At 36.3% G+C, this 24,883-nt stretch overlaps 1 protein-coding gene across 1 annotated transcript in view; it reads right to left on the bottom strand.

Annotated features, from left to right (window-relative positions):
* Nucleotides 1–24,883, bottom strand: part of EPHA6 (EPH receptor A6) — an 872,902-nt gene that overhangs the window by 267,303 nt on the left and 580,716 nt on the right. The window contains 1 exon segment of the mRNA XM_047722523.1: nt 4,709–4,871. Coding sequence (XP_047578479.1) covers nt 4,709–4,871 — 163 coding nt within the window.

Genomic DNA, 24,883 nt, shown 5'->3' with positions numbered 1-24,883 from the left:
ACCTGAGCCGAAGGCAGCTGCTTAACCAACTGAGCCACCCAGGTGTCCCTCAAACATCTTTTTTAAGAAGTTTGCAAGGATATGGATACTACTGGCTATGTAGATAACTTTTTAATTTTAATTGTTATCTTTCTCTCCATTGAAAAGAAGAACATTTTCTCCAGGAAATAAGGACAAAATTATAATAAATATAAGGTTGTTAAAATTTCCTGTTGTTTCTTTCAAATAAGCCAAAAAGGTCTGCATTTAATTTGTGTGTGTGTGTGTGTGTGTGTGTGTGTGTTTGATAGTTTGGGGCCTAATATGAATTCATTTTAATATGGAGAAAATTCTTATATTAACATCTGACACCGATCTTTTACCTTTCTCAAGAAGATCCACATGTAATGTTTATATATCCTTAATTTCTTACTACTGATGCTGTAGTTTATTGTAATTTTGTTATATCCATTCTAAAAAGGTGGGAGAATCAATTACAGTGCCTGATTAAAAAGTACACAATAGGTACTCAATAAATGCTTAGGTGGACATAATATTTAGTTGTACATTCTTTCTCAAAGAGAGATTAGCAGACATAATGGAATTCCAGCAATAAAACAGAAAAGTCTTTTGTGGCTTTATAGGAGTGAATAGGAGTGATATATACACAAATAGGTATATTCATGTACATGTGAAATACTTTGCAGTTTCATTTTCTTTTACTTATCTTATATCTATCAATTAATTATTTATATCTACCCACCCATATGTTATCTATTTATCTCTCCATATACACATATGTAAAGAGTTTATTCTGTAGTCTTGGGGAGAGAGGAAACTAACAGGTCTAGGTCAAGTAGGCTCTTTTCATAGTACTAGCAGTCATCATTAGTGATTTTACATTTGTTTAGATAGTTTCTACTACATAATCTGACTCTGGAAAAAAATCCAGTTGCTGGTCCAGAAGACAAGAGAGGTAGCTGTGATTGTTATTCAGATGCCACTATATTTGTAGAACACTAGTGGGTTAAGACTACTATGATTTTGAAAAGGAGTTCTTTCATATTTTGTATTACTATCTTATTGGCAAACTAAAAGTTGAAACAAGCAAAACAGATATGGCTAGAGAAAATGAAACTGCAAAGTATTTCGCTTTGTTTACTTAAAAAAAAAATTGAACCAGACCATCAAATGAAAGAACCTCATCTTTCTTCCCCAATCCACTCCCACCTCTATGCATGTATTGTAGAGTTAGTTAGTTAAATAGAATGCACAAGAAAGAACTTAGTTCAGGCACTACTCAGGAGACAAAAGCTACAAAAATTAAAAAATGAGCTAGGAGGGTATGAAGAGAAAAAGACTGATGCTATAGATTGGGATTCATATCATTATATACTGAATTTATAGTAAACTCGCTCATATCCTACTATGACATTATTCACTGAAATTCTCTTCTGGATATAAACAGCATGCTTTGAAAATGCAATTTAAAACTAACCAGATAAAAAACGACCCTTTGCATGATTTTCCCCCTAGGCTGTAAAGTGACTTGGGAGCCATTCTATTTTACCCAAATTCCAGGTTTAGACAAACATATTTTTCAGATTCTTCTCAGAGATTCTATCTTTTCAAGGATCTAATAAAAGTAACTTTCATGTCATTTATGAATCAGTGATTCAGAACATGTTTTTTGCTGTTTGCTGTGGCCATTGTCAGATGGTTCTAGGGTTCTAGTCCTGAACCTCCACTCATTGATTATCAGGTTTTGGTAAAGCTACTTATGTTTCTAAAAGGAGAAATAATCTTGTCAGAATTAAAAAGATAATTGCGTAAATTGCTCAGGATAGGGTCTTGCACCTGTAACTGGTCATGTTCCTTCCTAATTAAAACCCCCTCCTGGCTCCTCAGTATCTTCAGAAGGCTCAACATCCTTCGTGGGGCCAAAAGTGCACCTTCGTGTTGGCCCTTGTCTAACTCTCTGCCTTTTGTTCCCACCATTTCACCTTTATGACTCCTCACTGCAGCCACACCAAATTATTTGCTCTTCTTTAATTTTCCATGCTATTTCAGGCCTCAGTGTTTTTGCTATTCCTTTACTACTCCTCTTTCAAGAATGAGCCACAGCTTCTCACCTTCCAACTGATCCCTTCATGACCCATTCATGCTAAATTAAAAATTTTCTTCTCTATGCTCTCAGAGCACCCTTTGCATATTTTTATGATAGTACGTTCACTAACCTTGTATTTCTTATTTAAATTTTTATTTTCTTCCCACAAATCTAGACTATAAATTATGTGAAGGCTGTTGGTCTTATTATTACCTTTTTTTTTTTTTAAATCCCCAGAGCCTCACAGAGAGTGTGGCACATATTAAGGGTCCCATACATTTTTGTTGGATGAATAAATATTATATTGAGTCACTGGTGAGCATGGGACCTTTTCTGATCAGGAATCTCAAAGTACTTGTCTTTTATATAATATCTGAAAGAATTCTAGTCCTGAAAGTACAATGAGTTGAAATTTAGAGTTAAACCAAATTAAAATTTTCATATTTAGAGTAGAACCTTTTTTTTAAATTAGACTAGATTGTTTTCTATAGAAGTCCCAGATAAACACAAATGACTTATCTAGATTTAGCCCTATAAATTTGTCTGAGAATATATTTTTGACTTAATGATGTAATACTCAAAAATGTCATACTTTTAAAAAGATAAATTTCTCATCAGTGAAAGAAAGTAAGGAAACTTGAGATGCAGGGATGCAGTACACACAGTCTGAACAACACAATGAGAGGACTCTTCCCAGGACCAAACTTTCCTTGAATTGCATCCTCTGGCTTTGCATCAAGGCAAAGTCTTGACATGAGAGCAGGGGAAAAAGAGTCAACAGGAGGGATGGCACTTTGAATATTTTTATATTGTTTTTAATTATGGAACTATGTTTTGTGATAATTACATTCCACTCCCAATAATTTCATCTCTAGCTTGAGAAGTCAATAGTCTCCAGCAGGATTATAAATGACCATCACTGATATTACACATCCAGGTTGTATGTGTTCTTTTTATTCATTAGTTTACTCTCTCTCCCTAAGCTGTGTTCCTCCTTAATTATGCTGGTGTTTTCCCACCTTTTAGTGACATATAGTTGCAACGAGGACATTCTTACAAATTGATATTGTTTGTCAATATAAAAACAACACTTCTTCCATCATAGAATTTGAAATTCCAATAGCTTCGTTTTGAGGAAGTGACATACTAGAGGAATTGTGGCCTGTTTCCTGATCTTACCATTAGCTCTTTTTAATAATTCCAATGAAAGAACTCAATAGGATGGTGGAGTAGTTCAGAGCATAGGTAATGAAAGAACTCAATAGGATGGTGGAGTAGTTCAGAGCATAAGCCTTAGAAAAGGTAGCCCTCAGTTTCAAATTTCAGCTTAGTTTCTTTCTTTCTTTCTTCTTTCTTTCTTTCTTTCTTTCTTTCTTTCTTTCTTTCTTTCCTTTAGAATTTATTTATTTATTTGACACAGAGGGAGAGAGAGAGAGAGAACACAAGCAGGGGGAGTGGGAAAGGAAGAAGCTGGCTTCCTGCTGAGCAGAGAGCCAGATGTGGGGCTGGATCCCAGGACTCTGGGATCATGACCTGAGCCAAAGGCAGCCACTTAATGGCTGAGCCACCCAGGCGCCCCGTAGCCTAGCTTCTTACTAATTCCATATATCTGGACAAATTGCTCTATTTCTCTAGACTTCTGTTTTCTCATGAGTGAAATTAGAAAAATCATACTGGTGTTACTGGATGTTGAAAGGTTTAAATGGAAAAATACATATGAGATACATAATTTCTAGTACTTATTAGGAGCTCAATAAATGGTAGCTCGATATAAGCTCAATAAATGGTAGCTATTATTGTTACTTATAAAGAATTTTTAAAATTTATTTGCTATTCTTGAATTCTTATATAAATATGGGTATTTTAGCAATGATGGGGACAGATTTTTATTATAATTAGATATTTGGACATTTTTCCATAAAGGAACATTGCAAAAGCCACATATACTGTCTTTACAAAGATAGCAGTAAGATACTTTTATGAAAGCAAAAATTGAATTCAATGGTAGAGCAGGATTTAGACTAAATAAGACATTTCAAAGCCTATGTTACATGACATTGGAACACCTCACTCCCTTCGTCTCCCATTTTGATTTTTCAACACATCAAGGCTACGGAACTAATTTGAGTTTCTAATTAAGCCCATGTGTCTATATTTAAACTTATAATATACATTTCAGTGAAGTTTTTCTCCTGACTACTGTTTTTTATTGATCTGAGATAACAAGCCGAAGCTGTACAATTTTGAACTAACTGCTAAAATCATTTGCTCATGGCTTTGTTCCTTTCCAAGTTTTCATTAGTATCATATTATGATGCCAAAACTGGCAAACAATTAGGCTAACACTGCCCACTGAGACTCTATGCTATAGCATGAGTGATGAATTCTGCATAAAGAGAAGTATTTGGGCCACGTTACAATTGTGGTAGAGTACGGCATTTCATGGAGGTATTTAATGATAGCACCACAACATTAACCGAAATGACAATATGAGTATTTAGGTGAGCAGAATCCTGTTTGATGAGACTATTCACAATTGGGGACATCAGATTTTTAACGATCAGGTGAGACTGGAGTAGTACTAAATTAACATCTTATTTCGTATGTTTGTGTAAAACTTACTCTCATCTCCTGTTTCAAATTCAAACTTCTGACTGTAGCCACTGTATCCTGTTGAAGTCCTCACTCGGATATGAAATATGTACTTGGTGGCTGGCTTGAGACCTGTGATGATGACACTGGGTGCCTTGGACCTCGTGGAGGAATAGGTAAGCTGCTCATGCTCCTGGGGATAGAGAAGAGGAGAAAGGAAATGAAGCAGAGTTATTCCACTTTTTCCTAGAAACATTCCCAAGTTAAGCTGAGGAATTATGCTCTGAATATCAAAAATATTGATTAAAGAGAGGTGTAAGCATGGTTTTCCACAATTTAGCATTTAGTTATTTATCATTATGATGCATATGATATGGTCTTGATTTGGTAATTTACTAAGAAAGATGATTATCTTATATAAACTTGCACTTGGATTTTTGGTGATTTGGATTTCTGATCCAACTCTAAGGAATGGTGGTGGCGTGAGAGCACGTTTACACAGAATGGCAGCTGCACTGGGAACAAAATGGGCACATCAGATCAGACCACACCAGCAGAGTGCAAGGAGCAAGGGTGGGAAAATTCAAGTACCCGCTACTCACTTCTACCCGCAGGTAGTGCCAAAATGCCGGCGCTATCCGTGGGTAGACCTGTGGGTGAAAGGAAAAATAAATTAATTGTTTTTTAAAATTTGAAGTAGTTTATCCTGAATCAATTGCTTTGTTCCAAAACTCAGTGATGCCACAGTAGTTAACAACTCAAGTTGAGTCCAACTTGAAGCAAAAAACTAAGAAAATTTTCCCTTAAGGGAGAACTGACTCCTCCCCCAGATATCACAGTTTATTTTTTGAAAATGCACAAGTTACACAGTCATTGTGAGGTAGATTTTAACCCACTGAGCCACCCAGGTGCCCCTGTGAGGTAGATTTTAGAACAGTCTGCCCACGAAGGTGCATCAAAGTCACAGAAAGGTATGAAGACTACCACACCTGCAGAACCAGAGGCAGGGATGGAGGCTAGGTTCCCAGTCACCTGCAATTAACTGCCAGACTACTCCTCATAACACGAATGGTTTTCCACAGCTGACTGCATGATTTGGTCAGTCAGGGTCTTTCAAGGGGGCTCTCTTGCCTACCAGCTCAGAACAGGATAGTTCATTTTACCCCCACATAAAAGAGACTGTCCACAATATGCTGGTGGTGGAGACAAATTTAATACTGTTTTTGTACAGGGTTACTGTTCAGTAACTTTATAATGATATTTTAATAGGGTATCTAGAAAAAAATTGTTATTTGTATGAGTAACTCTTCTAAATTCATAAGTCAAAGTAGGCCACCAGGTCCTTAAGTTAATTCTCCACTATTCTCATAAATCTAACAATAGAAATTCTCAGGGAGGGAAATGACTTTCAAGATCATTAATTGAACCACTCATTTGATGCCTAAATTCTATCTATAATAGTCCCATCAAGATTTCATTTAGCCTTTCCCTGAAAATCTCTGTTGTTTAGATCTTCCAGATTAACAAACGAAGTTATAAAAATCTACACCTGTGTACAATATGTCAAACTCCATTTATTTGCTGGGGATGCTTTGAGATTTAGAACTATGAAAATCATTTCCCTTAAGCTACTTTTGTGAAAAATATCCTATTCTTAAAGATCATTTTTAAATTTTATGGCCCTATTTGTCAGAACATTATATGCTACATGGTTCTTTTGAGTCTAGCTGAGCAATTGAATTTGCCATCTATACCCCAAATAGAACTATTTATTGAACACAAAATGCAAGGAAAAAAAAATGAGTTAACAATAGCAACATTTTAACTAAAAAAGACAAAACTGACAAACAGCAGTTTATACTTATCTCTAATTTTGAGTTTAGGAAGTAAATATATACGTACCTAGCATAAAATCCAAAGAAATAAAGTCTGTACAATCATTGAGGGTAGTAATCAATTAAGTGCTAAAAGGAGATAAATCAAGAACTTTACAATTAGGGAGCTTAACACCATATTGCAGAGTGGAGAAAAAAAAATGCTTGGGCACTATTTCTGATGATATTGTTTCTGGTTAGAAATTTGCCAAACGTTTTGGATTTTCAATCTCACATACAAGAGAATAGTCCACCTTTTGCAGAATTTCTTGCAATGTAAGGGTGTCTTTTGAGTGGTAGTTCACAATATGAAATGATGACTGAGAAAGAAGTTTTAAAGCCCTGAAAAAATAAACTTCGTCTTATCCTAAAGGGAGAAGATACAGATTTCAAAAATCTACTCTTAGAATGGCAGCACACCAATGGCACACTGTCTTTATTGCTTCATCAAAATGTAGCTAAGTAGTAATTTCTTCTTAGTAAAGTTACAGGGAAGAAAGGACACCTTTTGCAAACAACTTTTAACGTTTCTGCTCTTATATACAAAAGTGTAGCTGTAGCTGCTCCATCTCTGGAATACAAATCCTCAAGCAGGAAATGTACTTCCATGGTTCCTCAGCCTGAATCACAGCAGTGCTGTGATGACTGTTGTCTCAACATCTTGCCACTTCTCAGCATACCAAAGAGGAGGACTCATGAAGGTTTCCTCTTTCCAGTGTGCAGCAGTCCTCCTTCCTGGTGTTTCCAAGCTCTTGGGAAACTAAGTTAGCCCTATCCATTACAAACATAGCACCCTATAGTCCCGGAACTTTGGCTAATTGCTTCTGCTGATATATCAACTCCAATTCTAAGTAGCTGTCACCATCCTTTGCCACAGAACCATCTAGACCTCTTTATTCCTCCTCACAGGCTGGTTTCTGGACATGTTCGAGCGGGATATGTGTGCAAGTTTTTCTGGAGTTTGTACCACAGTGGAATTGCTGCTGGCTTTATGACATGCGCGTGTTCAATTTGCTAAGTAATCCATCCTGTCGTTCATAAAACTCTTAAAGACGTTTTTTATCTTCACTAAATCCGTAGTAGTGAAATCCTTTTTGTGTTCTTAATTTTATTTAATTTTGTATTTTTTTTTTTCCCTTGATCAAGCTTTCCAGAGATTGAAACAACTTTTGGTTTTGTTTATCTAACTGCTTCTTTGTCTTCTATTACATTTAATATCTGCTCTTACTATAAATTTTCTATAAATTTTCTTACTTCTTTCTAGTTTCTTTGTGTTAATTATTCAGTCTTTTAACTTCCTGCATTTCATGCTTAATTCATTAATTGTCAGTATATCTTTTTCAAATATACAAAGTAAGTCTACAGGTTTCACTCTAAGTACTACACTGTAAGTTCATATGGTGTATTATCAATCAGTTCTAAGTATTTGTAAAACTATATGATTTTTTAATTCTTTGTGGTAGACAGATCTAAGATTGCCACTTGTACAGGTTTATGGTTCAAGAAAAGTTTTCAGGCAGTAAATAAGTGGCACAAAGTGAAGCAAAACACCACTGGTTGCGCTGAACTATGAATAAGATAGTGGATGCTCATGCGGAGCACACAGGCAGCCTTTTGCGTAATGTTTGCTGCTGAAAGTAAAACGGCTTGTTGCACTCTCTCCTTGGATGAGCATGAGTAATAGCACCAATTGTGAGGAAAAAAAAATAGTGATAATGTATTTAAAAAAAATTTTTTTAAAGATTTTATTTATTTATTTGACACTCAGAGATCACAAGTAGGCAGAGAGGCAGGCAGAGAGAGAGGAGGAAGCAGGCTCCCCGCCGAGCAGAGAGTTCGATGCGGGGCTCGATCCCAGGACTCTGGGATCATGACCTGAGCCGAAGGCAGAGGCTTTAATCCACTGAGCCACTCAGGCGCCCCGTAATAATGTATTTTAATGTATCATTATGCATATCATTTAAAAATTATATATATATATATATAATTTCCATTTTATATATTTGTATCTATATATATTTTTTAAATAGTTCAGAACGAAATAGTGTGAACATGAGTCGTTGTCAAACATAATGTGCATGACCTGATCTCTAGAGATGTTGACCTCACCTCCTGTTCTTTTTCCATGAGTAGGTCCTACAGCTTAGATTCAGATACTGCTCCTTCCCAGCTGCTGAGAATCAAGGCTTTTGGGGGAGTCTAGTTTTACTGTCACATTCAACCTTTTATTTACCTAAACTACTGAATCTAGCTTTATCTCTGTAGATGTCAACTCTTCAAGGTAACTAAAAGGGATGGTCTTGCCAGATTCTGGATCCTATTTAACCTAAAAACCATAACAGTGAAAAGAAATAGGCTAAGGTGCTCAGTTCATATGGCTACATCTTTCTAAAATCAGTGGTAGCATGGCCTGTATCAACAAAAGGCAGCATGTAGAGAATTCTGGGTTGGAATTTTCTTGCCTTAGGCTTGGTCTTGGTTCTACTTACATTATGTATCTTCTTAAGTCACCTTGAAGACTTTGACTTATTCATATAGCAAATTCATTCATTCCAGAAACCCTGAATGCCTACTATATTTAAGGAGGGTTCTAGGGCACTCTAACAGATGTATGGTACATAATCAACAAAGTTCTAACTAAGCAATTAAATTCTATAATTATTTTTATGTCAGAAATGCAAGGCCCCTCTCTTCTACTGTGACTCATTCTCATCACTCCTTATCTCACTCTTGGTTTACCACTCCCACCAGTGGAAGTAGAATCAATAGGTCCACAAAGTGGTAATCATTTAGCTGGTTTGCTTTCTCTTAAAATCTTTAGGTCCAGTGAGACTTGTGTCAAATGTTTCGTCTTTGTTTTACTATTTAATTTTAAATTAATTGGATTATAGGTATGATTAAAATTGTTGTAGACATTTTTTCTACAAATATTTAGATATAAAGATAGATTAGCAATCATAAGAGAACCGTGATTTATGTAATGTTTTGCAATACACATACTTTATATAATAGTCTTAAAGACCTCGTGAAGCAAGAAGAACTGATATTTTTATTCTCACCTAACGTACAATGAAACTGGTCAAAAAAAGAATAAGTCACTTACCAAATAAAGTCACATAACTAGTTAAAAGTTCCCATTTAAGATGTGTTTTTTCACTATATCCAATTAAGACAGATGTGTCCAGGACAAATATGCTAATAAATTAGACTTTGAGCCAAGGTCATGTCTTTACATTTTACATTTACATTTTTGATCATCCACTAGACATAACTTCAAATTTAAAACAAACTGTGATCCAGATAGTAATGATTTGGTGGCATCAGAATATTTTTATAGGAATATCTCCTCAATGAGAGAGACAGTTCTCAACATGAAAGGTTTTAGCTAGTTTTTTCAAAGATAAAATTATTTTCTATTATGGTTAACACATCCATACATCCTGTCTTTATTTTCATTCTCTTTTTCTTTTTTATAGTGGGTCCTATGGACAGATTCCAGGAAATACAGGGACCTTATAACTCACCTAATCTTGCATGGGACATAAACTATTCTTCTTCAGGGCTGGGAATACAATTTATTTGATGAGGTCCAGGAGATCCTTCTAGAATTTTTGATGTATGAAGGTACCTGAATGGCTTTATTCATAGAACAGTACTAAGAGGACAGATTAAAGAACTGCTGGATTTTCTTTTATCCTTTCAAGTCATACCAAGTGTAAAATGATCAGAAATAGGCCAAAAAATCAGCACTTTACTATCACAATCATTATTATTACTATTTACTGCTATCATTATTATTTTAGCAATGTTCTAATTAAGCCAATGATAAAGTTCTTGTTCTATTGGCTAGCAGACTGAAACTATAATTCCTGAGAAAATAAAACAGTATTGCAAGTGGATTTTTAACGGCTCTGTTAGGAATTACCTGTCATTTTTTAATCCCTTGTCTTTCTTCATTTCCATGTTTGTCTTTCTCACCCTGCCTCTCAGTCCCAGAGGCAAACACACATTCTTTAAACAATACATGATAGAAGCCCATGGGAGACATCTCCGCAATAATCCTCTCAAAACTAAATAAATCAAGGGGCGCCTGGGTGGTTCAGTGGGTTAAGCCGCTGACTTTGGCTCAGGTCATGATCTCAGGGTCCTGGGATCGAGTCCCACATCTGGCTCTCAACTCAGCAGGGAGGCTACTTCCCTCTGCCTGCCTCTGTAACTACTTGTGATCTCTGTCAAATAAATAAATAAAACCTTTAAAAAAAAAACTAAACAAAACCACAGTTAGAACATGACTTACTATCTGTGGAAAGATTTTCTTTTTTTTCTGACAAATCAAGAATTGCGTGGCCTAAAAACAAAGTTTGAATGGTTATCAAAGAATCTTGTTGCCTAAACAATGATATTAGCAAATCCTGAAAATACTTTACTTGATTAAAAGAAAGTTCTTTCACATGACCTTAGAAAAAGGAAAGCTTGAGTACTAGATCTGCTCAGGGTGTAATGCTTGTTTCCCAAAGGAGAGAGAGACTGAATCTGGCGGATTTTATTTCACAGGTCCCTATACGAATGAGCACTACATGGAGGCGGGTACTTATATATCATACCCTGGCTGAAAGATTTCTTAAGATTCTTCATATCTTCACTTTGATGATGCAATCTGTTGATTGCTGATATGGATTCCCAAGTGCTATAGAAGTAGGCATAAATATAGAAATTGAAGTATTAGCATGCCTGTAAAATAGGCATTATCATAAAAGAGCTCATAGTACTAAAAAATTCATCCATCTCTATTTTATTAGTTGCCTGAATTTATCCCACTGAAGTGCTGATCTAATCTTTTTTTTTTTTTAAGATTTTATTTATTTATTTGACAGAGAGAAATCACAAGTAGGCAGAGAGGCAGGCAGAGAGAGAGGAGGAAGCAGGCTCCCCGCTGAGCAGAAAGCCCGATGCGGGGTTCGAACCCAGGACCTGGGATCATGACCTGAGCCGAAGGCAGGGGCTCAACCCACTGAGCCACCCAGGTGCCCCTGATCTAATCTTTTTTAAGATATCTTTCTTTTTAAATTTTAAAAAAAGACCTTATATATTTATTTGACATAGAAAGAGAGCACAAGCAAGGAGAGCAGAAGGCATAGGGAGGCGGAGAAGCAGACTCTCCACTGAGCAAGGAGCCAGGAGATCTGGGGCTCCATCCCAGGACCCGGGGATCATGACATGAGCCCAAGGCAGATGTTTAACTGACTGAACCACCAGGTGCCCCTTAAGAAATCTTTAGAGAGAAAGAATCTTACTCGACTCAAACCAAACCATAAAGTATACAGAAAGGTTCTTCCTAAAACATAACTTAATTATCTTACTGAAAACTGAAACCAGTATTTTTTCCTTACTATGTGGGAAATGTCTCTTGTAATGATTGAACTAATAAACCTCACTTTCTATCTGCCATGTATGATTTTCTACCCAGAAGTCCCTAGAGAATTAACTGAAAAGATTCACAACTAATAAGCAAAGTCAGCTAGATAGCCAACATACAATTATCAGTGGTTTTCCTATATACTAGCAGTGACCAATTAAAATTCTACTTTAAATATTCCAGTTACTATGTCAACAAAAACCTTATAATACTTGAGTATATGATAAAATTATGCAAAACCTGTATGAATAAACCCATAACATTTTATTGCAGAAACCAAAAGGAAAATTTCTTACGTTTCTTCTCTTTTTGCAATGCTAAGACTTTAGCAGTATATTGCATAATAGAAGTAAAAGCAGGAAATTTATTTTCCTTTTTTCTTTGATGGAATGGCTATTAATGTGCAACTGTTAAACATAATCACATCTGACTTTGGTTTCTGTTGATAACCAGTTGAGGACTTTTCTTCCTTTTTCTTATACTGTAATTGCATTTGTATTATGTTTTTAAAATGTGATATGGATTCTGAATGTTACAAAAATTTATCTGTATTTTCCAAGTTCATTATATGTTTTTTCACCTTTCACTTATGAACAACTATCTTTGCATTCCTAAGATAAATCCTACTAGTTAATTCTTGTTCACAAAATTTTTATTGCAATTTTGGTTGCAATTTGGTAATATTTCAGCTAGAATGTTTAAACCTATGTTTATAGGTGATCTTGGCCTAGAGTTTTCTTATATTTCCCTATTTTTATTATCAATCTCTGGTTGTGATATTTGGATTGGATTTTATTTAGAGAATGTTATGAAACTTTCCCCTTAGTAATATTCTGGAATAATTTATATAACATGGGAATTACCTATTTCTTGAAAATGTAATTGAAATGTACCATCTTGGGAGTAGATATTAACCATCTTTTAAAACTTATTTTATCCTACATTCTGAAAGTCTTCTAGTTTACTTTTGGTAATTAAGAGAAAATTATCTATTAAATTTGTTTTACATTTATTGTTGTAAATTTATATCTAGTCTTGTCTCATCATTAAAAATCTCTTTCGTAAGTAACATTTTCCACCACCTTGGCAAGCTTATTTTGAGAACTTGGTTTTGAATTTTAGAAAGATTTCATTTTGGGGGCACCTGGGTGGCTCAGTGGGTTAAGCCTCTGCCTTCGGCTCGAGAGTCATGATCTCAGAGTCCTGGGATCGAGTCCCGCATCGGGCTCTCTGCTTGGCGGGGAGCTTGCTTCCTCCTCTCTCTCTCTGCCTGCCTCTCTGCCTACTTGTGATCTTTGTCTGTCAAATAAATAAATAAAATCTTAAAAAAAAAAAAGAAAGATTTCATTTTTTTAAAAAAATTTATTTATTTGACAGAGAGAGAGATCACAAGTAGGCAGAGAGGCAGGCAGAGAGAGAGGAGGAAGCAGGATCCCCGCCAAGCAGAGAGCCCGATGTGGGACTCGATCCCAGGACCCTGAGATCATGACTTGAGCCGAAGGCAGAGGCTTAACCCACTGAGCCACACAGGCGCCCGAAAGATTTCATTTTTTAAAAGGAACTCAGTCTTTTAAGAACTTGGTTTTGATTTTTTAAAATCAAACAAATTTTATTGAATCCATTTAATTATTGTTTAAAAATCTTACACTTGTTAATGCCTTCTTTCTTTTTTTTTTTTCCTGTATTGGTCATATCACAAAAGTTTGAATGTATGTGCATCTCAATGTCTTTTATTTTAAAATAATTTATAATTTACATTTGTTACCCTTTAATAGGTGATATTTAAGATTATATTTTAACTTTTCAAATGAATAAATTTGGGGGGTGAGTTGGGGAGGTTTTTAATTTTTTTTAAATTTTGTTGCATGATTTTCAAAGAATGATTCAAAGAATCATGAAATAATTTTATACAACCTGGTCCCTTCTTCTAGTTATTTCAGTGTGTGTCAGCCAAGCAGACTGGAATTTCTTCAGACATGTGGTCTGTATTTTCTCCAACAAACCAAAACCAAAAAAGCAAAGGAGGGTTGGATGCATAGTTAGAGTTTAATATACGTCTAGTGATTGATATCTGCAGAAGAATACCTAAATTATTTAACACAGAGGGTATCTGATATAGTTCTACTCACATATCATTGGGAACTGGATGCTGAAACTGTTGCATCCAAATAGGAGCACAGCAAGGGATGGCTTCTAGCTCACACTGATTCTCCTGTGAGCAGATCAAAGCTAACCCCATCAGCTTGGGGAGATGGGCCTGGTGCTCAACAAAGGTGATTTGCCCCAGAGACACAAAGAAGCTAGAATGACTATTCTTTTCTCACGTTTATTGAAGTACATAAGACAGAATTGTAATTTGGAAGATGAAGGGGTTAACAAGCTTGTTGATAGGGTGTTCTACACTAGTGGGTAGAGTGTTCTGACATGTTTTGTTAGGTAAAAACTGGCCACGGCTATAACAAAATTACTAATGATGCATATGTAAGAAAAATGTAGAAGCCAGTATTCTAAGCACACAACTACTTTGTGACAGCACTTAGGAGAAGTATCACTTAGCATACCACAGCTATAATTTACAACAATCAACTCTTGATTAGCCCCAGTGGTCCAAAATAGGAGGTAACCCCAAATCGCTTTGAAATACATTCATGACTTTTTCTCATATTCTTACCAATATGTATCATGTTTCACCTCTAGTGAAAATTAAGTGTATTCTTTGAACATTAAATGTGAAGCGATAGTAGGAGATGGCACAAATGGACACCTGATGATAGAAGAATATTGATCTGGAATTAAACATTCAAAATTGATTATCAGAAAACTTATATGTAGATAATTAACTGCTTGAATGAGTAGCTAAATATACTATTAGGAAAAATGGCTAAACAGTTATAGTGTGATGTTTAGAAAATACTGGTCCTAGGATGAGACCAGTGGGATTCTACTTATAGCCAGTTCATCTGTGAAACTTGGGAAAGTTATATCACTTCAAAGGGCCAAGCTTTTTGTAAGGATAAAGCAAAATAATGTGTAAAACCTTTTTACAGGCTCCAGCAGATGTGTAGTATAGCACAATTTCTTTATTTTAGGACTATTATCGGTAGGTGGTACATTTAATTTGGGACAATAATAGGTTTGTGCCTTAAGGTAATTCTGCAGATGCTGATGAGGGGTCTTTAAAGAAATTTTGTTTTTATTTTGTTTTCCTTTTAACCTTTATATTCCCGTTGCTTAATGTAGTATACCTAGAATATTATAGGATCTCATATTAGCCAAATGATTGAATAGAGAAATTAATGAATTATTGCTCTGTAAGTTTAAATTTAAACTTTTATCTATTGGTATAACAATTTATAATCAGCTTGCACAAGTTAATGACAATTCAAATGACAGATGAGAAAAATTGTTTTGCAGGCTTATAGTACTTCCACAATGGAAATGCAATAATATTACGTCAGTATAGCTGGCTTGGTTTTTTTAGGAACATTGTGGAGAACATCCAAGATTCTACTTACCAAAATATATTTTGCAAAAACTGTATGCTTATAAAAAACTAAGATTTTGTTGAAATATTTGTTAATACATATCTCTTAATATTTATTCAGTTTTAGCGTTCCCATCTGTCTTCATGTAACCTACCTTCATACAGATGGGATATAGGCTTTTCTTTTATGTGCTATAACTCTATAAATATTTATAATGGTATTCAAGCAAAAATTAAATGTTTAAGACTTGATAGCTGTCCCTGAAGAAAGTCCTCCCACTCGAAAGTCCTCCCACTCAAAAGTCCTTAATGTTTTTCTTAAAAGTATATTATAGATAATTTTAAATTTGCAATTAATTCTTAATGCTTTTGATAATTTTGTATGAGTCTTTAAAAACGTAAATTTGGTCATAGTAATGCATATACAGATAGAAAAAAAGGAGGAAATATATGTAATAAGACATTAAAAATCATATTTATTCGAGTACTGAATAAATAAAATAAAATAAATAAATAAAATAAGACTGTTTTATCTAAAGGGAGGAAATGAGAAGGAAAAATCATAATCAGAAGAATACTTAAGGATTATAAATAAAACTAAACATTTTTAGAAAAGTTTCCAATTCCTGAAGCCTGTAGTTTAGACCAAGTATTAAAACAGCTCCTAAAAGCTAGATAAAAACAACTTTGAAAATAAAATTAGGATAAGTTAGTAATAAATGACACCTAGAGAGAAAAAGAACACTAAATATCTTTGGAAACATTAATACACACATGTTGACCTCTTCAAATATAATTGGTATTCTAAATCTCAAACTGAATGTTTTCAAAGTTAAATTATTAGAACAATATGGATGAATGGAGTGGGATAAAATTAGAAAGGCAAGTCATGCATGGTGCCTTGATTAATTCTATCTAACTGCAATGTGAATTTAAAAAATAATAAAACTAGAAGATGGCGGAGAAGTAGCAGGCTGAGACTACTTCAGGTAGCGGGAGATCAGCTAAATAGCTTATCTAAAGATTGCAAACACCTACAAATCCAACGGGAGATTGAAGAGAAGAAGAACAGCAATTCTAGAAACAGAAAATCAACCACTATCTGAAAGGTAGGACTGGCAGAGAAGTGAATCCAAAGCGACGAGAAGATAGACCGCGGGGGGAGGGGCCGGCTCCCGGCGAGCAGCGGAGCAACAGAGCACAAAATCGGGACTTTTAAAAGTCTGTTCCACTGAGGGACATCGCTCCAGAGGCTTAACTGGGGTGAAGCCCAGGCGGGGTCAGCGCGGCCTCAGGTCCCGCAGGGTCGCAGCAGGGTCGCAGAAGGATCGGGGGTGTCTGAGTGTCGCAGAGCTTACCGGTATTAGAACGGGGAAGCCGGCTACAAAGACAGAGCCGAGGAGTGACTCTCAGCTTGGGGTTACCTTGAACCAGTCGCAGGCTCGGTCAGCTTGGAGCGCGGCCGGAGGCCAGGGTGACGGGAGTCATTGGGCGCTGTTCTCTGAGGGCGCACTGAGGAGTGGGGCCCCGGGCTCTCGGCTCCTCCGGGCCGGAGACTGGGAGGCCGCCATCTTCATTCCTGTCCTCCGGAACTCTACGGAAAGTGCTCAGGGAACAAAAGCTCCCGAAAGCAAACCCAAGCGGATTACTCAGCACGGCCCCGGGTAAGGGCGGTGCAACTCTGCCTGGGGCAAAGACGCTTGAGAATCACTACAACAGGCCCCTCCCCCAGAAGATCAACGGGAAACCCAGCCAGGACCAAGTTCACCTACCAAGGAGTGCAGTTTCAATACCAAGGAGAGCGGCAGAATTCCAGAGGAGAAGAAAGCAAAGCACGAACTCATGGCTTTCTCCCCATGATTTTTTAGCCTTGCAGTTAATTTAATTTTTTTTTTCTTTTTCAATTTTTTTTTCTTTTTCTCTTCTTCTGCTAAATTTTTTTAACTTTTACCGTTTTCTTTTTTAACGTTTTTTAAATAGTTTATCTATATATATATTTTTTTTCCTCTTTTTATATTTTTTCTTTATTGGCTTTCTTTTTTTAAATAGTTTCTTTTTTTTTTTTTCTTTTTGAAACTCTTTTTATCCCCTTTCTCCCCCCTCACAATTTGGGATCTCTTCTGATTTGGCTAAAGCATATTTTCCTGGGGTTGTTGCCACCCTTTAGTATTTTACTTGCTCCTTCATAAACTCTTATCTGGACAAAATGACAAGGCGGAAAAATTCACAACAAAAAAAAGAACAAGAGGCAGTACCAAAGGCTAGGGACCTAATCAATACAGACATTGGTAATATGTCAGATCTAGAGTTCAGAATGATGATTCTCAAGGTTCTAGCCGGGCTTGAAAAAGGCATGGAAGATATTAAAGCAACCCTCTCGGGAGATATAAAAGCCGTTTCTGGAGAAATAAAAGAACTAAAATCGAACCAAGTTGAAATCAAAAAAGCTATTAATGAGGTGCAATCAAAAATGGAGGCTCTCACTGCTAGGATAAATGAGGCAGAAGAAAGAATTAGCGATATAGAAGACCAAATGACAGAGAATAAAGAAGCTGAGCAAAAGAGGGACAAACAGCTACTGGACCACGAGGGGAGAATTCGAGAGATAAGTGACACCATAAGACGAAACAACATTAGAATAATTGGGATTCCAGAAGAAGAGGAAACAGAGAGGGGAGCAGAAGGTATATTGGAAAGAATTATTGGAGAGAATTTCCCCAATATGGCAAAGGGAACAAGCATCAAAATTCAGGAGGTTCAGAGAACCCCCCTCAAAATCAATAAGAATAGGTCCACACCCCGTCACCTAATAGTAAAATTGACAAGTCTTAGTGACAAAGAAAAGATCCTGAAAGCAGCCCGGGAAAAGAAGTCTGTAACGTACAATGGTAAAAATATTAGATTGGCAGCAGACTTATCCACAGAGACCTGGCAGGCCAGAAAGAGCTGGCATGAAATATTCAGAGTACTAAATGAGAAAAACATGCAGCCAAGAATACTATATCCAGCTAGGCTATCATTGAAAATAGAAGGAGAGATTAAAAGCTTCCAGGACAAACAAAAACTGAAAGAATTTGCAAATACCAAACCAGCTCTACAGGAAATATTGAAAGGGGTCCTCTAAGCAAAGAGAGACCCTAAAAGTAGTAGATCAGAAAGGAACAGAGACAATATACAATAACAGTCACCTTACAGGCAATACAATGGCACTAAATTCATATCTCTCAATACTTACCCTGAATGTTAATGGGCTAAATGCCCCAATCAAAAGACACAGGGTATCAGAATGGATAAAAAAACAAAAACCATCTATATGTTGCCTACAAGAAACTCATCTTAAACCCGAAGACACCTCCAGGTTTAAAGTGAGGGGGTGGAAAAGAATTTACCATGCTAATGGACATCAGAAGAAAGCAGGAGTGGCAATCCTTATATCAGATCAATTAGATTTTAAGCCAAAGACTATAATAAGAGATGAGGAAGGACACTATATCATACTCAAAGGAACTGTACAACAAGAAGATCTAACAATTTTAAATATCTATGCCCCTAACGTGGGAGCAGCCAACTATATAAACCAATTAATAACAAAACCAAAGAAACACATCGACAAGAATACAATAATAGTAGGGGATTTTAACACTCCCCTCACTGAAATGGACAGATCATCCAAGCAAAAGATCAACAAGGAAATCAAGGCCTTAAATGACATACTGGACCAGATGGACATCACAGATATATTCAGAACATTTCATCCCAAAGCAACAGAATACACATTCTTCTCTAGTGCACATGGAACATTCTCCAGAATAGATCACATTCTTGGTCCTAAATCAGGTCTCAACTGGTATCAAAAGATTGGGATCATTCCCTGCATATTTTCAGACCACAATGCTCTAAAACTAGAACTCAATAACAAGAGGAAATTTGGAAAGAACCCAAATACATGGAGACTAAACAGCATCCTTCTAAAGAATGAATGGGTCAACCAGGAAATTAAAGAAGAATTGAAAAAATTCATGGAAACAAATGATAATGAAAACACAACGGTTCAGAATCTGTGGGACACAATAAAGGCAGTCCTGAGAGGAAAATATATAGCGGTACAAGCCTTTCTCAAGAAACAAGAAAGGTCTCAGGTACACAACCTAACCCTACACCTAAAGGAGCTGGAGAAAGAACAAGAAAGAAACCCTAAACCCAGCAGGAGAAGAGAAATCATAAAGATCAGAGCAGAAATCAATGAAATAGAAACCAAAAAAACAATAGAACAAATAAACGAAACTAGGAGCTGGTTCTTTGAAAGAATTAATAAGATTGATAAACCCCTGGCCAGACTTATCAAAAAGAAAAGAGAAAGGACCCAAATAAATAAAATCATGAATGAAAGAGGAGAGATCACAACAAACACCAAAGAAATACAGACAATTATAAGAACATACTATGAGCAACTCTACGCCAACAAATTTGACAATCTGGAAGAAATGGATGCATTCCTAGAGACATATAAACTACCACAACTGAACCAGGAAGAAATGGAAAGCCTGAACAGACCCATAACCAGTAAGGAGATTGAAACAGTCATCAAAAATCTCCAAACAAACAAAAGCCCAGGGCCAGACGGCTTCCCGGGGGAATTCTACCAAACATTTAAAGAAGAACTAATTCCTATTCTCCTGAAACTGTTCCAAAAAATAGAAATAGAAGGAAAACTTCCAAACTCATTTTATGAGGCCAGCATCACCTTGATCCCAAAACCAGACAAGGATCCCAACAAAAAAGAGAACTACAGACCAATATCCTTGATGAACACAGATGCAAAAATTCTCACCGAAATACTAGCCAATAGGATTCAACAGTACATTAAAAGGATTATTCACCACGACCAAGTGGGATTTATTCCAGGGCTGCAAAGTTGATTCAACATCCGCAAATCAGTCAATGTGATACAACACATTAATAAAAGAAAGAACAAGAACCATATGATACTCTCCATAGATGCTGAAAAAGCATTTGACAAAGTACAGCATCCCTTCCTGATCAAAACTCTTCAAAGTGTAGGGATAGACGGCACATACCTCAATATTATCAAAGCCATCTATGAAAAACCCACCGCAAATATCATTCTCAATGGAGAAAAACTGAAAGCTTTTCCGCTAAGGTCAGGAACACGGCAGGGATGTCCGTTATCACCACTGCTATTCAACATAGTACTAGAAGTCCTAGCCTCAGCAATCAGACAACAAAAGGAAATTAAAGGCATCCAAATCGGCAAAGAAGAAGTCAAACTATCACTCTTCGCAGATGATTTGATACTATATGTGGAAAACCCAAAAGACTCCACTCCAAAACTGCTAGAACTTGTACAGGAATTCAGTAAAGTGTCAGGATATAAAATCAATGCACAGAAATCAGTTGCATTTCTCTACACCAACAACAAGACAGAAGAAAGAGAAATTAAGGAGTCCATCCCATTTACAATTGCACCCAAAACTATAAGATACCTAGGAATAAACCTAACCAAAGAGACTAAGCATCTATACTCAGAAAACTATAAAGTACTCATGAAAGAAATTCAGGAAGACACAAAGAAATGGAAAAATGTTCCATGCTCCTGGATTGGAAGAATAAATATTGTGAAAATGTCTATGCTACCTAAAGCAATCTACACATTTAATGCAATTCCTATCAAAGTGCCATCCATTTTTTTCAAAGAAATGGAACAAATAATCCTAAAATTTATATGGAACCAGAAAAGACCTCGAATAGCCAAAGGAATATTGAAAAAGAAAGCCTAAGTTGGTGGCATCACAATTCCGGACTTCAAGCTCTATTACAAAGCTGTCATCATCAAGACAGCATGGTACTGGCACAAAAACAGACACATAGATCAATGGAACAGAATAGAGAGCCCAGAAATGGACTCTCAACTCTATGGTCAACTCGTCTTCGACAAAGCGGGAAAGAATGTCCAATGGAAAAAAGACAGCCTCTTCAATAAATGGTGTTGGGAAAATTGGACAGCCACATGCAGAAAAATGAAATTGGATCATTTCCTTACACCACACACGAAAATATACTCAAAATGGATGAAGGATCTCAATGTGAAAAAGGAATCCATCAAAATCCTCGAGGAGAACACAGGCAGCAACCTCTTCGACCTCAGCCGCAGAAACATCTTCCTAGGAACATCACCAAAGGCAAGGGAAGCAAGGGCAAAAATGAACTATTGGGATTTTATCAAGATCAAAAGCTTTTGCACAGCAAAGGGAACAGTTAACAAAACCAAAAGACAACTGACAGAATGGGAGAAGATATTTGCAAATGACATATCAGATAAAGGGCTAGTGTCCAAAATCTATAAAGAACTTAGCAAACTCAACACCCAAAGAACAAATAATCCAATCAAGAAATGGGCAGAGGACATGAACAGACAGTTCTGCAAAGAAGACATCCAGAAGGCCAACAGACACATGAAAAAGTGCTCTATATCACTGGGCATCAGGGAAATACAAATCAAAACCACCATGAGATATCACCTCACACCAGTCAGAATGGCTAAAATTAACAAGTCAGGAAATGACAGATGCTGGCGAGGATGCAGAGAAAGGGGAACCCTCCTACACTGTTGGTGGGAATGCAAGCTGGTGCAACCACTCTGGAAAACAGCATGGAGGTTCCTCAAAATGTTGAAAATAGAACTACCCTATGACCCTGCAATTGCACTGCTGGGTATTTACCCTAAAGATACAAACGTAGTGATCCGAAGGGGTACGTGCACCCGAATGTTTATAGCAGCAATGTCTACAATAGCCAAACTATGGAAAGAACCTAGATGTCCATCTACAGACGAATGGATAAAGAAGAAGTGGTATATATACACAATGGAATACTATGCAGCCATCAAAAGAAATGAAATCTTGCCATTTGCGACGACGTGGACGGAACTAGAGGCTATCATGCTTAGCGAAATAAGTCAATCGGAGAAAGACAACTATCATATGATCTCCCTGATATGAGGGAGAGGAGATGCAACATGGGGGGTTGAGGGGGTAGGAGAAGAGTAAATGAAACAAGATGGGATTGGGAGGGAGACAAACCATAAGTGACTCTTAATCTCACAAAACAAACTGAGGGTTGATGGGGGGAGGGGGTTGGGAGAGGGGGTGGGGTTATGGATATTGGGGAGGGTATGTGCTATGGTGAGTGCTGTGAAGTGTGTAAACCTGGCGATTCGCAGACCTGTACCCCTGGGGATAAAAATATATGTTTATAAAGGTGTAAAAAAAAAAAAAAAGAAAAAAAAAAGTACATACAATGTAACATTTTCAAGTATGCGATTGGAAGAAAGAATAAAGTAAATGAATGTTCAAAAAAAAATAATAAAACTAGAAAGAGAATCTGTTTTTGTTTTTTTTTTAAAGATTTTATTTATTTATCTGACAGAGAGAAATCACAAGTAGGCAGAGAGGCAGGCAGAGAGAGAGGAGGAAGCAGGCTCCCTGCTGAGCAGAGAGCCCGACGCGGGGCTCGATCCCAGAACCCTGAGATCATGACCTGAGCCGAAGGCAGCGGCTTAACCCACTGAGCCACCCAGGCGCCCCGAGAATCTGTTTTTTATTTATTTATTTATTTATTTATTTATTTTTTTTAAAGATTATTTATTTATTTATTTGACAGAGAGATCACAAGCAGGCAGAGAGGCAGGCAGAGAGAGAGGAGGAAGCAGGCTCCCTGCCGAGCAGAGGGCCCGATGCGGGGCTGGATCCCAGGACTCTGAGATCATGACCTGAGCCAAAGGCAGCGGCTTAAGCACTGAGCCACCCAGGTGCCCCGAGAATCTGTTTTTTAAAAAGCAAAAATATAAAGCAGATTTTTCACAATTGTGCTAACTGAAATACATAATAGGTAAGAAAAATAAAGGATAGCAAAAGACAAATCTTTGAAAATGAGATAACTAGAGCAAATGCAGGTGACTAGCGTCTAAAACCAATTGATGGTTGCTAGATTTTCCAATAGAATGGAAGTAAACAAGAAAGTTAAGATGGGTAGAATTTCACTAGAGGAGAATGCTTGTAAAATAAGAAAACAAAACAAAACAAAAAGAGTTTGTACAAAATCCTCCACTGGAAACAGTATCATTTGTGAGTAGCAGGTAAAGTCTTGCATTTGTCCAAATGGGTCACAAAACGTGATATAAGAGCTGCTTCTCCCATTGAAATGAAAGCAGAAAGTCATCTAAATATAGAAGCATGAGATTCCTTAACCTCACTTGGAATAAGAAAGAAACACTTCTGCAGATTTATTTTTAATTTTTAACTTTTCCATTTAAATAGCTTTTGTCACCATGATGAAACTTTAACTTTTTTTATATTTGTTTATGGTCTTAAATGTGATCTGGTGACAGATATATTTGTTTTGTTCAAAATTAAAACAAAGATATCTGTTAAGATTGATCTACGAAGCTACAAAGAGTAATTTAAGTTTCAAGGAACATAGTCCCACCTCCCAAAAGATTTAAAACTTTCTTCAGAAGTGATACCATCTTGACTTGAAAAGTATCACATTATGCTCTAAATAACGCAATGTTCCCAGTTAATGATCTAACACTGTCATTGATTTTGAATTTCCTCAGAGGACTAGTAATATTAAAATGTGCATCAAATGAATGCCTCAAGATTTATAGTGAAATGTGAGTTTATCTAGATACTGTGACTTAAAACTAAGTAGTATTTCATTCCTGAGAGAAAATAAGTAATATAATAGCAATAAATAGATTGCTGTCGTTGACACTTTCCCACAGAAAACATGCACACACACACACACACACACACACACCCATATACACTCTTCTTTTATTTCCAACATGGATATTTCAAACCAAAGGAACTTGTAAATATATCAATGACTGCAGACAGTGTTAAATAAATGTAGAGGAATTGAAGGCAAAGCAAACTCATTTCCCAGTAACATCATTTTAATCTTTATTTTTATCAAACAGTGGATATATATTATTTATTTACTCATATGCATAAACCAGTTTTGAAATCAAGTTAGAATGAAAGAAAACTACATATGATGAAGCAATAAGTTAAACTGAGGGTAAAAGGAAAAGTAAGTCACTGTTCTGTGGCCACAGATGTTGCCCATGTTAAATATTTATGCAGTTTGTACTTGGGAGAGTTGGTGGTGCTAGTAATGGATGCTTTTTCCTTGGGCAAGCAGATATCTCCTTATTTCCAAGTTTGGATAATTTGATCTGTATGGCTATTTTATGAATACACTGACACAACACAATATATAGTCCAAATTCAAAGAACTGGAAAAACTTCTTTGTGGAAGTTTTCTTTTTTCTTTACTTTTATGAATGATTTTTTTTTTTGCTCTGTAATATTTTTAGATATAATTATTTAAATAGACTTTGAATTTTC

The sequence above is a fragment of the Lutra lutra genome, chromosome 1, assembly GCF_902655055.1.
Source record: "Lutra lutra chromosome 1, mLutLut1.2, whole genome shotgun sequence".
NCBI lineage: Eukaryota > Metazoa > Chordata > Mammalia > Carnivora > Mustelidae > Lutra > Lutra lutra.
Note: the sequence above shows the minus strand (reverse complement) of the source record. Positions and strands in the feature narration are given on the sequence as shown.